The sequence below is a fragment of the Apium graveolens genome, chromosome 6, assembly GCF_009905375.1.
Source record: "Apium graveolens cultivar Ventura chromosome 6, ASM990537v1, whole genome shotgun sequence".
Classification (NCBI taxonomy): Eukaryota; Viridiplantae; Streptophyta; class Magnoliopsida; order Apiales; family Apiaceae; genus Apium; species Apium graveolens.
The window spans coordinates 129556431-129570529 of record NC_133652.1 but is presented as its reverse complement, the minus strand read 5'-3'; the positions used below and the strand labels follow the sequence as shown (position 1 = coordinate 129570529).

General features: G+C 40.9%; 1 protein-coding gene across 1 annotated transcript; it reads left to right on the top strand.

Moving 5' to 3' along the window:
- Positions 1-6205: 6205 nt before the first annotated feature.
- On the top strand, positions 6206-6640 carry LOC141665445 (uncharacterized). The gene is made up of 2 exons (XM_074471428.1): positions 6206-6239; positions 6309-6640. Exons 1-2 carry the CDS (start codon positions 6206-6208, stop codon positions 6638-6640), a joined length of 366 nt encoding a protein of 121 aa, XP_074327529.1.
- Positions 6641-14099: the final 7459 nt, after the last annotated feature.

Genomic DNA, 14099 nt, shown 5'->3' with positions numbered 1-14099 from the left:
TCCATTGTCGGTGACTAGGATACGGGGAATTCCATATCGGCACATAATATTTTCCCATAGGAATTGTGCAACCTGCTTAGTTGTGATCTTGGCCAAGGGTTTGGCTTCAATCCACTTGGTGAAATAATCAATGGCTACAATCAGAAACTTTCTTTGTGCCGTGGCCATGGGGAAAGGCCCCAGAATATCCATTCCCCACATAGCAAAGGGGATGGGTGAGTTGATAGAGGTCAACATCTTGGGAGGTTGTCTAACAACAGGTGTATGCTTCTGACAGTGGTCACACTTCTTCACATATTCTTTGGCATCAGCCATCATTTCTAGCCAGTAAAAGCCTAAACGAGTTATCTTATGAGCCAAAGCTCTGCCCCCAAGTGTTGCCCACAAACACCTTCATGCACTTCTTCAAGATCCAAGTGTGCCTCATCGGGCCTGAGACACCTTAAATAAGGAACCACGAAAGATATTTTGTACAGAATCCCATCTATTAAGGAGTACCTTAGTGCCCGAACGGTTAACTTTCGTGCTTCAGTTGCATCGCTTGGCAACCAACCGGTTTGAATGTGAGCCTTAATGGGATCAAACCATGACGTCCCCAGGCCTATAGGAGCCACAAGCTTAACATCTATGCTTCGTGTCTTCAAAACATGGAAGTACACACTTCCTGAACTTTCTTCTATCTCGGATGAAGCAAACTTTGATAACGCATCTGCCTTAGCATTTTCTTCCCTTGGAATGTGCTCAACATGGCATTCATTAAATTGGGTCATCACAGCCCTTACTAGGCGGACATACTTAGCCATCGTATCATCCCTTGCCTCAAATTCTCCCTTTACCTGGGATATGATCAGCTTCGAGTCTCCACGGACCTTTAAGTTTTTGATTCTAAGTGTTCCAGCTAGGCCAAGGCCAGCTATCAGGGCTTCATATTCTGCCTCATTATTTGTGGTTGGGAAGTCTAGCTTCATAGCATACTCAATTAAGAACCCATCAGGGCTTTGCAAAACCAATCCTGCTCTATTGGAATTTGTTTTTGATGCTCCATCAAAATAGAGAACCCAATATTCTTTCTCCTTATCATCCTTCTCTTTGTCCCCATTATCGACTCCCTTGTCTTGTGGTATGGTATCTTCCTACCCCCGGACTTCTTGGTTGGGTATGGTACACTCCACCACGAATTCAACTAGCGCCTGGGCTTTTATTGCCATTCGCGGCTTATACTTGAGATCGAACTCTCCCAGCTCTATTGTCCACTTAATCAATCTCCCACTTGCCTTGGGACTGTGAATGATATTTCTCAGTGGCTGATTTGTTAGCACCTCAACCTGATGAGCCTGAAAGTAAGGACGCAGTTTTCTCGAAGCCATTACCAAGGCTAGAGCAAATTTCTCAATAGTTGAATAATTCAATTCAGCACCATGCAGAATTTTGTTGACATAGTATACGGGTTTCTGGACTTTCAGTTCCTCCTTAACCAACACCGCGCTCAAGGCACTCTCTGAAACAGCCAAGTACAAGAATAAAACTTCACTCAAAACTGGCTTGGCCAACAACGGGGCATGCACCATATATTGCTTCAGTTCTTCGAAACCCTTGTGGTTTTCTTCGCTCCATACAAAGTCCTTAATATTCTTTAGTGACTTAAAGAATGACAGGCACTTGTCTCCTGACTTGGAGATGAATCGTCCCAACGCAGCAACCCTTCCTGTGAGCTTCTGAATATCCTTGACAGTTTTTGGTGGTTCCATGTCCAGGATTGCCTTTATTTTATCGGGGTTAGCCTCGATTCCTCTCTTTGAGACCATCAATCCCAAGAATTTTCCAGATCCTACTCCTAAAGCACACTTTGTAGGATTCAACATCATCTTGTGGTACCTCAGGACCTCAAAAGCTTCCCTCAAATGGGTTATATGATCAGTCTTTATTAGACTCTTGACTAACATGTCATTAACATAGACTTCCATAGTCTTACCAATAAGATCCTTAAAAATTTTATTTACCAACCTCTGATAGGTGGCTCCTGCATTCTTAAGACCAAACGCCATAACAAGATAACAATAAACACCAAAGTCAGTGATGAATGATACCTTTGGAATGTCATCCTTGTGCATCTTAATCTGATTGTATCCGTTAAATCCATCCATGAAACTCAGAATCTCATGCCCAGTAGTGGCATCAATCAAAGTATCAATCCTTGGCAATGGGAAACAGTCTTTAGGGCATGCATCATTCAAGTCAGTGAAGTCTATACACATCCTCCATTTTCCATTAGCCTTCTTCACCATTACAGGGTTTGCTAACCATTCCGGAAATTGAATCTCCTTAATGAAACCAGCCTCTTAGAGCTTTTCTACTTCCTGTTTTATAGCCTCTTGTCTTTCCGGGGCAAAGTTTCTTTTCTTTTGTTTCACTGTCTTCATGCTTGGATCCACATTTAGCTTGTGAATAATCAGCTCCGGGTCTATGCCTGGCATATTAGCTGCTGACCATGCGAACACATCACTATTTTCTTGCAAAAATTTTACCAACTGCCCTCTAAGGGGCTCCCCTAATGTGGCTCCAATGAAGGTTATCCTCTCAGGATTCTCGGGGTCTAAAGGAATTGAAACCAAGTCTTCTGTCGGCTTTCCTCTCTTCTCATCATTTTCTCGGACATCCATATCTTCAATAGGAAGAACCTGCCCCCCGACTCCATCTGCCCTCAAAGAGGCCACGTAACAGCTTCTAGCCATTTTTTGATCTCCTCTCTCCTCTCCAATCCCATTCCGGGTGGGAAACTTCATAACTGAATGGTAGGAAGAAGGGACTGCCTTGAAGGCGTGTATCCCTGTCCTCCCCATGATAGCATTATAAGTTGAACTAGCCTTTACCACCACAAAGTCCAACATCTGCATTACCTGCCTTGGTTCCTGACCTATGGTGGTTAGCAACTTGATTATCCCTTCCACAGGATATTCCACTCCTGCAAATTCATATATTGGCATATCGGTTGGTGTCAACTGGGAGTCGTTATATCCCATCCTTCGAAAAGTATCATGGAGCAAAATATCCACAGAAGCACCATTATCCACAAGGACCCTCTTGACCGGGCTATTTCCTATTATCGGTGTTATGACCAGCGGGTCGTCATGAGGAAACTTCACACCCTCTAGGTCAGAATCATCAAAAGCCAATGTTACTTCTGTCCTGGCCCTCTTCGGGGCTTCTCCAACAATATGCATAACCTCTCTAGTATATGCCTTTCTGGAATTTTTGGACAATCCAGCAGCAGTTGGACCTCCAAAGATCGTGTTTATCACAGGCCCTCGAGGTCTTGGCCCTCCATAAATGGTGTTTATAACTGGTCCTCTAGGTTGGGGGTTTCGCCCCTAATCGTCTTGGTCCCTCCTACGATCCTCAAAGTTCTTCCTTCCATTATTATTCATGTCCCCTCCTTCTCCAGTGTATTTGTTCAATCTTCCTTTTTGAATGAGGAACTCGATTTCATCTTTCAGCTGCCTACACTCATCGGTGTCGTGACCAACATCTTTGTGAAATCTGCAATATTTGCTTTTGTCTAGCTTGGCAGGATCAGCCTTCAGGGGCTTAGGCCAACGAATATCTCGATCTTTCTCGATTTCCATCAAGATCTGGCTTCTAGAAGCATTCAGCTTATCGTATTCGGTGAACTTTTGCCCAGGTCCTCCTTTCTTGGGGGTTGAATCAGGGTTTTGCTCGGTTCTAGGGTACTTGTCCTTAGCGATATACTCCAGATCATTTTTTCGCTTCTTGCCTCCAGTGGGCTCATTACTTACTACGGTCTTCCTCATGCTTTCTTCAACTTTGATATACTTTCCTGCCCTCTCCTGGAGCTGCAACATGCTTTCAGGGGGGCGTTTGGCCAAGGACATCTTAAAAAACTCATCCCTAGTTCCTTGTTGCAGTGCTATCATGGCTACCTTATCATCAAGGTCGGGGACTTTTAAAGCCTCCTTTGTGAAACGATTCAGGTAATCTCTCAAGGATTCCTTTGCTCCCTACATAATGCTCATAAGAGATGCAGAACTTTTCTCATGAACTCTTCCACTGATGAATTGCTTAATAAAAGCCTGGCTTAATTCTCTGAACAACCCAATAGAGTTTGGGGGCAAGCGACTGTACCATCTTTGAGCCATACCCGACAGGGTTTGAGGGAAGGCCCGACACTTTATAGCATCATTCACGGGTTGCAACAACAGTGCATTAGAGAATGTCCTAACATGATTAGCGGGATCTCCCGTGCCATCATAGGCTTTGATGGTTGGCATCTTAAACTTCCTTGAGATATGGGCATTCATTATCTCTTCAGTGAAGGGCGGAGTAGGATCATCAGGATCTCCAAGGGGAAGAAGATTGCTTGGATCAGTTCTTTTGACAACAACCCTTCTTCGTACCGGACCATCCAGGTCTATGACAGGAGGAGGATTTTTCCCCCTAGGAGGTATCTGGGGTCTGGTGGCCTGGTGCGCCTCCAAGTCGCGCCTTAGTCTTTGGATCTCAGCCTCATGAGCCCTAATCCTTTCCTGCACTTCTTGGGGATTCGCCCCTTGGGTGCTTTGAGGGCGTTATCTTCCATCGGGCATCGGCTCTTTGCCAGGACGCCTCCTTCTTGGGGCCACTTCATCGTCCAAATATTCAGAGTCTCTCTCAGTATAAGGACCAGAAAATTCCCGATCCTCGGGGATAGGAGCGAAACCTCGTATATAGGGGGCGATTGCCCTCGTGCTTCACTTCGCCCAACATGTCCACTTCCTCCAACCTCGGGGTAAAGGGGCATCCCATAAGGGGGGTTAGTAGTAACAACAGTTGAATATTCATACCCGACGGGTCGAGAAGTCACAGGTACATGTAATTATTGAACTTGAGGATTCGTTCCTTGAATAGTCGGGGCAGTCGTCCCTTGTGGCTGAGGTTGAGTTGCCCCTATCTGGGCTTCCCCTTGAGTAGATGCATAAGTTGAGTGGGGAGGAATCTCCATGGTTGACGAAATCACCTGGGTTGTCCCTGATGGTGTTCCTTTCTCCAAAGCTCTAATTGTTCTCCGTGTTCTCGCCATGGTTATTGTTGTGCTTTCCCACAGACGGCGCCAAATGTTATGGATTAAAAACTAATATATATAATTGCTGTATTTAGTACTAAGAAACGTGAGCTTCAAGGCTCGATTTGACTGCTCTTGTGTTTCGTGACTTAATCTGCCTTAAAAAAATGCCTACGTACCTTGCTAATTGCCAAGGATCAAGTCAAAAAACATAGTTCTTGGTTGTGGGGTGAGGCCCCTTATATAGATGTGGGAGTCCTTGAATTGGACTTGGTATAGGAGACTTGGTGGGCAAGTCTCATAATTAGAATGAACTTTGGAGTCCTAGATAGTAGGAAACTGATTCCTTATCCCATGAGGTTCCTTGGAGGCCAATCTACAAGGATTTATATCCCCACTAGGACTTATCTTAATAGTTGTTTTTCTCCCTTATTTATTAATTATGAAATTAATAAATAATCAGGGTTTTGGGCCATCTTTGTCCCATCAGGCCTGATCTGGTCTATCAGGCCTGATCAACATGTTAACCTTTCTGGTCTGAATGTCATACATCTTCTTATTGGGCCTTGCAGCCCAAACTGTAATATTTAATTATGTAATCAGGATTTATTTATTCCTATCAATGTACATATACATATGCATGTGTCTTTGAATTTAGTATCACTATACCTATGATCAATAAGATGTAATCATCAGTCAACAAACACACCAGTCTTAATGCATTATTATTGTCCCTTAATAATAATACTCAATTAGGGACCTTTGGGAATATTGATACTATTCCCATAATCTCATATTCAAGTCACGTACTTAGAGATATAAAATTGCATATCATATTTCAAGGACATTTATTAATCTAATATTTATATCACAGTAAATTAAGAATTAATAAATTATAAAAGGAATAATCAATAGGATATAAACATTAATAATCCAAATATCTTAAAATAAAACATCATAGTGTTGTTTCTAGGGCACAAGCACTAACAGGGGTAACGACAAGGATCGTAACACACAGCTCCGAGGGCGAATTATCAACATGATCTGAAGAGGACCTACAACAGTTGGGACTACAAGGAACTCTCGAAAAGCTTATGGAGAGAGGTGATGACCATAGTTGGAGAACCGTCTAAACGTGCTAAGTCAGAGATGACGCTTGAATTCGGTGACCCAAACCTTAAAGGTTTGAAATTTCCTCAGGATGATCCTCTGGTTATCACCTTGATAATTGGAAATTATCTTGTTATGATAGTCCTAGTGGACAATGGAGCTTCCATGGATATTCTTTTTCATGACACATTCATAAGGATGGGCTACAATGATTCTCAACTAACTCCGTCTAACGCACCCATCTATGGGTTCAACCACGTGGAATGCCAAGTCGAAGGAGCAATACAACTTCCCATAACTATTGGGGAAGAGCCCAGGGAGGCCACACAGATGTTAAACTTTCAGGTTGTGAATGTAGCCTCTACTTACAACACTATCATGGGTCTCCATGCGTTTAAGGTAGTGCCCTCAAACTACCACATGGTACTGAAGTTCCCAACTAGGAACGGTGTCGGTGAGGCAAGAGGAGATTAAAAAATGGTCTGTAGTTGCTAGTTGCAGCACGTAGGCCTGATGGAACTGGGGGGAAGGTCCTCCCCATTAAAGACATGGATGTCCGGGAGAATGAAGAGTTTTGAGGGAACCCGTAGAGGACTTGGTCCCAATTCCCCTGGACTTCTTAGACCCGGAGAAGGTCACGTATATTGGAACGTCTTTGCACAAGCCTTTGAAGGGCCAGTTGACAACTTTCTTACAACAGAATAGTGATGTGTTTGCTTGGACAGCAGCTGATATGCATGGGATCGACCTGAACCTCATAACTCATTAGTTGAACATTGATCCGCCCCAGAAGGCTGTGAAACAGAAGAAGAGAACTTATGCCCCTGATTAGCTGGAAGCCATTAAGCAGGAGGTCGAGAAACTCCTGGAAGCTGTATTCATTGAGGAAGTGTAATTCCCTGAGTGGTTGCCCAACCCCGTAGTGGTTAAGAAGGCCAATGGGAAGTGGAGGATGTGCATCGACTTCACTGACTTGAATGATGCTTGTCCTAAGGACTACTACCCCTAACAAGGTTGATAACCTGATCGATGCCACGGCTGGACATGAGATGCTAAGTTTCATGGATGGCTTCAATGGTTACAATCAGATGAAAATGCATAAGGATGACACCCCAAAGTATCTTTCATAACTGACTTTGGTGTCTTTTGTTATCTTGTTATGGCTTTTAGACTTAAGAATGCAGGAGCTACTTAGCAAAGGTTAGTAAATAAGATATTTGCCCATCTAGTTGAGAAAATCGTGGAGGTCTATTTCGATGACATGTTAGTCAAAATCCTAAGCAAGGTCGATCATGTTAGTCACCTCAGAGAGGTATCTAAAGTGTTGAGGCGCCACAAAATGATGTTAAACCCCACCAAGTGTGCTTTTGGTGTTGGGTCAGAAAAGTTTTTGTGATATATGGTCTTAAAGAAAGGAATAGAGGCCAACCCCGATAAGATCAAAACCATCCTAGACATGGAGCCACCACGCTCCATCAAAGACGTTCAAAAGCTGACAGGAAGAATCACAGCTCTAGGGAGGTTAATCTCCAAGTTTGGAGACAAATGCCTCCCTTTTTCAGAACCCTTAAGAAGGTGAAGAATTTTGAATGGACATCTGAGAGCCAGGAGGCCTTTGAACAACTAAAGAAATACATGATTGAAGCCCCGTTGCTGGCTAAACCAAGTCAGGAGGACACTCTTTATCTGTACTTAGCGGTATCTGAACAAGCCGTGAGTGCGGTCCTCAGTAAAAAAGAATAGAAACTCTAGAAGCCTGTATACTATGTAAGCAAGGTGTTTCACGGAGCAGAGTTGAACTACTCCACCACGGAGAAGTTCTCACTCGCCCTCGTCACAGCTCTAGAAAGTTGAGACCATACTTCTAGGCTCACAAGATCGAAGTCCTGACGGACCAACCCTTGAGGAACATACTTCATAGCCCAAAGGCCAGTGAGAGGCTCATCAAGTGGAATATTGAGTTAGGAGAATTTGTTATCAAGTACAAGCCTTGAACAAACATCAAGGCTCAGGCCTTAGCAGACTTCGTGGTCAAATGAACCATTAATGACCAAGAAGTCGGGGGGCAGGAGATAGTAAGCCCAGAAGAATGAGAGAAAGAGAAGGATAAAAAAGGACCTTGAAAGAGTATTGGGTTCTCCATTTTGACGGAGCGTCCAAAGTAAAATCTAGTGGTGCATGCATAGTCTTGCAAAGTCCCGATGGGTTCATGATTGAGTATGCTTTGAAGTTGGACTTCCCAACTATGAACAATGAAGCAGAATACGAAGCATTGATAGCCGGCTTAGGCTTAGCTAGAGCCATGAGGGACAAAAACCTAAAGGTCTATGGAGACTCAAGACTTGTAGTAGCTCAAGTCAATGGAGAGTTTGAGGCCAAAGATGATACTATGGCCAAGTACCTGAGAGTCGTAAAAGGAATATTGACTTAGTCTGATAAATGGTACGCAGAACAGGTTCTGAGAGAGGAGAACACTATGGCTGATGCCCTGTCCCAGTTCGCCTCGTCCGAAATCTAGAACTATCTGAGAAGTATCTACTTTCAGGTCCTGAAGACCCCTACTATATATGTCATATATCTAATAGCACCGATTGGTGTGGAAATAGATAGACCATATCAAAACCCACCTTCAGACTGGATGGCTCCCCGATAATACCCAGAAGGTACATAAGTTGTCGGTAAGAGCATTGAGATATTCATTAATTGAAGGCCTTCTCTACAAAAGATCCTTAGTCATTCCATACCTGAAGTGCTTAAGACATCTTGAAGAAAAAGAGGCGCTTAAAGAAGACCATGGAGGGATTTGTGGACAACACTTGGGGGGCAGAGCCCTCGCTCATAAGTCATTGTAAACGTGTAGGTCGCTCCACACTTTATGATAAAACGGCGATACCCATGAAGGGCCGATACCCGAGAAGGGCCGAAAGTATCCCGAGTCGCGAATAGACCATTATAACTTCCACGAAAACTCGTGAAGTTTTCTCGGAAGTTGGGGGCAAATGATATGGATGAAAATTAATCTGTAAAGACACGATTAATGCTGATTTAATTATGTCCTAAAGATAACTGTTCAAACCCGAGACGTCACTGTCCAAAGTAGGCCGTCATGGTCACGACCCAATATGAGTTTTAATAGTCCAAGCAGACTATGACGACCACGACCCAAAGTGGGTCGTGTAGCCCACGACCCGAAATTGGCTACGCGATAAGCCCGCCGAGTAGGACTGAGAATGAGGTCCACGAGGACACCGACATCAAATTTAACATGAAAATGAACTCTTCTAGGATGGATCCAGAATCCACCGTCTAAAAGAGTCCTACTTACCATCTGAGTAGGAGACTTGTCCACCAAGTCTCCCTACCCTAGTCTAACCCTAGACTCAACATCTATATAAAAGGGCTCTACCCCTCAACCTAGAAATGCATTTTTCGGCTTGATTCTCTACTACACAAAGATATGTAGGCATCTTGCAAGGACTGATACTCCCGAACGCGAAAGCAGCCATTAAAGCTTGAAACTCACAAATCCTAGTATTAATTACTAACACACTCTAATTTTTATTCCACAATATTGTACTTGTTGTTTATTTTTGTTAACGCAATATCTCAGCAAATTAGAAACTGTTTTGATCACCAAATATTCAAATTATTTTAAAAGGCTAAAAATAAAAATAAAACACATTTACCCCTTTCCGTTTTATACTCAATATCTAACAGTAACTTATTATCATGAAGATTATTCAAATATATGTTAAACAAACTTCCACCAATTTAAAAGTCATCTATATTTATACAAAAAGAGGCCCCTCGTATCATCAAAATTAACTTGTCAAAATTTTTAATTGCTTACATCATTTTAAGTACCTTTTTATTAGTTTATTTGATATGAATAAGGATTATTCTTAAAGAGAAACATCATCTTTAATTGTTTTTTATATTAATTTGTTTGATGTGAATAAGAATTAACTTTAATGACAATAATATGGTACTCTAAAGGAAAAAGAACGAAATAATTATCCGATGAAATTTTCATTTTAATTATTAAATAACTAATCTAAATATTAAGATATAGGGTCATGTTATGATTATAATTCTCATCAACTAAACTCATTAGTCATGAACAAAACGTTTTTAAATTTCTAAATTTTATTTTACTTTTATTTTATATTTTTTCTTGCCTTGAAAATTTTAACTTAAGACATTTTTTAATCAACATTGAAAAATTGTTTTATAAAATTAATAAATTTAATAAAAGTAGTGTTATATATCCTAAACCTGTTTATAAAAATATTTTTGTAATAACGTGCCCTGATATTTGTATACACCTTACGTATCATTTTGGAATAATTTTTGAAACTGTTTTTAGGATTTTAACATTTCTTATCTAACAATATTTCTAATTTCCTAAATATATTATGTAATTTATTATATTGTTAATATTGTTTAAAAATGGATACTAAAATTAAAATTTAATAATTTTAATATGTAAAAATTATCATAACCATAGCACAGTTATATAGCACGGTCACTAATTTACTTACCGATAAATATGGGGACAGTTGAATAGGCCGATTGTATGGTTGTACATGTATGTATCTACGTATTACCGGAACAAAATAATGGGGCAACATGTACGAACCAATAATTGTACTCTAGTGCCATGTTTGTTTCGTGGGATTATGATCCGGAATAATAATCCGGGGATAACTAATCCCATCAAAATTAGTCCTATGGATTAAATAATCTTATCATAAGTTTGTTTGGAAGGTTAAGTGTAGGATTGGAATATAATCCTTTAAAACTTTATCCTATGTTTGTTTTGTGGGATAGTACTTGGGATTGTAATATAGTCCTTTAAATTTTCCAATCCTATGTTTGTTTCATATGGGATAACAATGAGGGGGATTATAATTTTTTTAAAAATGACTTGTAGGAGGGGATAAAACAATACCTACTCCCACCAAGCATTAGATGGGATTATAGTCCTATCCTCTTCTCCAACAAAACAAACATGGGATAGGATAATTTAAAGGATTATAATCTTATTCCCTCTTAATACCATTAAACAAACATGGCCAAGGTGAAAACAAAATGTTAGCCGGAGTCTTGAGATGAGAGGATGATTGCAGGCTATGGCTTTTTTGTTGTTAAAAACTGTTGTATTGTGAAAAAAGTGTTGATAATGAAAATGTAGATGACTGTTTTGATAATTTTATTAATTTATGCATATTTTGAGATATAATATATAAAAATAATATTTTTAAAAGGTTTGATGATAAAACTGATAGTTACTTCCAGTAAAAATTGAAAACGGTTTTTTTCCAAAAGTAGGCGTGCTTTTGCTAAGAGCAGCTTTTGATACTTTTAGACCAAAAGCGCTTATTCAGATAGCAGTTTTCAGCAAAAAGCTGTTGTAGCTGTCTGCAACGGCAATATCAAACGGGGCCTAAAACATCATTTTCCATCCGGCCTCGAATAGAATCAGAGATTATTATAGATTAATATTTCAATTTTTTAAAATATATTTCTTCCGACGTTGTTGTTAAAATTCTTAAATTCACAATCCACATTTTTTCATCAATAATAATAAATATCCAGGTCTATTTGAATCAACTTGAAAAATAGTTATATAATTTATTTATTTTTGGGAAAAAAATATAGTCATTGATAACTCCTATGAGCAGGGCGGCTCCTTCTGACGCCGTGCCTGAACCTTCTTGCGGTGAGTGAGGTATAGCAGCTGTGGGACGTCTGCAAAATAACATCGGAGGGGGTTTGAGCCCCTTGGCGCCTCCGGTGTGAGAGTAAAAGCTTGTTTGGGGGAGATGAAGATAGATAGATAGAAAATGAGGGTGGTTGTGTGTGTATACTTGTGTGTAAGAGAGTGTGTGTGTGTAAAATGTGTCCAACCCCTAAACACTTTCCCTTTGTGGTATTTATAGCCCAAATGTAGGGTTTAGGGGTAGGTACCTTTAGATCGGGGTCGTTCACTATTGGAGGCGGAGGACGCCTGACTTGGTAGATTGCATACACGTGTCTAGGCAAGGACCACCTTTAGGATGCCCCAACAGTATGCTGACACACGTTATGTTTATCTGAGATGTTAGTTGTTGATAGTTGTCATCGTCACGTGCCCACTTACCCTTCCTTGGCGGGTTGTGGGGTGTGCATGTGCATGTTGGGACCCCCCTCGGGTTCGCACTAGCTGGGTTGGATTCTACCTGGGAGGTGATCCTGGTTGGGCGTGATCCTGGTCCTGGGTTGGATCCTGGATGGAAGATGATCCTGAACTTGATTTGGCCCTGAGCTCGACTCTCTCCACTTAAATGCTTTGGGTGAGGGGGTTCTTGGTCCATCAGCTGAGCGTGCCTCGCCCTAGATCTGGGTTGGACCCTAGCCAGGTTGCTTATACCCAATCATTTTCCCCCCACTCCCTTATGTAGATTATCTGGATGAGGGAGTAGAGAAGTGTTATGTAGCCGTTGTTGACTAAAAAAAATCTGCTTCTTTCTTCACCCCCTAATCCAGGTCTGGTGTTGAAGATACCAATCTGGATTGAAGTGGGAGAAGGTGGTTTCTTTAGAAAAAAATTATGTTTTTTTCTTGCCCCCCAATCTGGGTCTGGTGTTATAGAGACCAATCTGGATTCGTGTTGGAGAGAGTGGCTGACTTAGAAAAAATTATGCTTCTTTCTTGCCCCTCAATCCGGGTCTGGTATTGTAGAGACCAATCCTAATTAAAGTATGAGAAAGTTGTTGACTTAGAAAAAGTTCTGATTCTTTCTTTCCCCTCAATCCGGGTGTTGAGATGAAGGTGGTGTTTGGAGCATTTTGTTATTTTGAGTTCAGGATCCGGATTGTGTTGGATCCAGATAGGAATCTTTGGTCCGGGTAGGGGGCTTCTGATTCTGAAAAAATGAGGGAATTTATAACATTTTTTCAGCTTTTCCCCCATGATTTTGAATTATAGGGCGGTTAATTTTCCTTGAAATTCGCCCCATAATCATTACGTGGTCTAATTTCCTTTTATGTATATATATATAAATGTATATATATTTGTAACTCATCTTTCTGCCAATCACGGCTTGCCACGTGGCATGGGGGCTTCTCCTTCTTATGCCTATAAAAGGCTGCCTTCCCCTTCTATTTCTTTTTTATCTCTTATAAAAGAAACCAACAAACATTATCGTCTCTTTCTTCAAACTCTTCGAAGGCTTGTGTATTTGGTCAGATTTTTCCGCCGATGTGCCGCCGTGTACTTCCGCTTGTATCCATTGCCCTTGATTGACTTGTAAGCTTCATTGTTTCTTTCTTTTTTCTTTGTTTTTGAATCTTTTTCTCTTTCGAGTTTCTTGCATGCTTGGACTTTTCTTCTTTATCTGCGAATTAGTAGTGAAATCAGTCTTTTTGGTTTGATTTTGTGGTAGATATGAGTGCTTTGTGGCTTGGTTTTTTATGCATGTTTAGATTTGTAGGTTTTTGGGTATTTTTGGTTCAATTTTTGTTCGAAATTCTTGGTTTTGGGGTCAATTTTCTGGGTTTGGTTAAGGTGTTCTTGATGTTCTTGGTGAAAATATATGTAAGTATATGTACATGTTGTATATTTTGGTTTTTGATTCTTGAATTTGGCTATTTTTGGGTTAGGGTTTTTGCTTTGATCCGGGTAGGGGGTGCATGACCCGGAACTAGGTTGGTTTACATTGTTAAAATTGCATGTATAAGGTTGCGTAGTTTTTTAGGTTGTTTAGATCTGGGTCAGGTTTACAGACTCGAGTTTGGATTATGGGTTCTTGGTGGCTTTTTGTGATCCAGGTTATGGTTGAATCTGGTTTTTTATACGTGTTTAGAGGCTTATTTTTGCTTACTTAGTATAGATGATCCGGATTGTTGATATTTGGCCGGGTTGGACTTGTATTAGCGGTCCGGATTAGTAG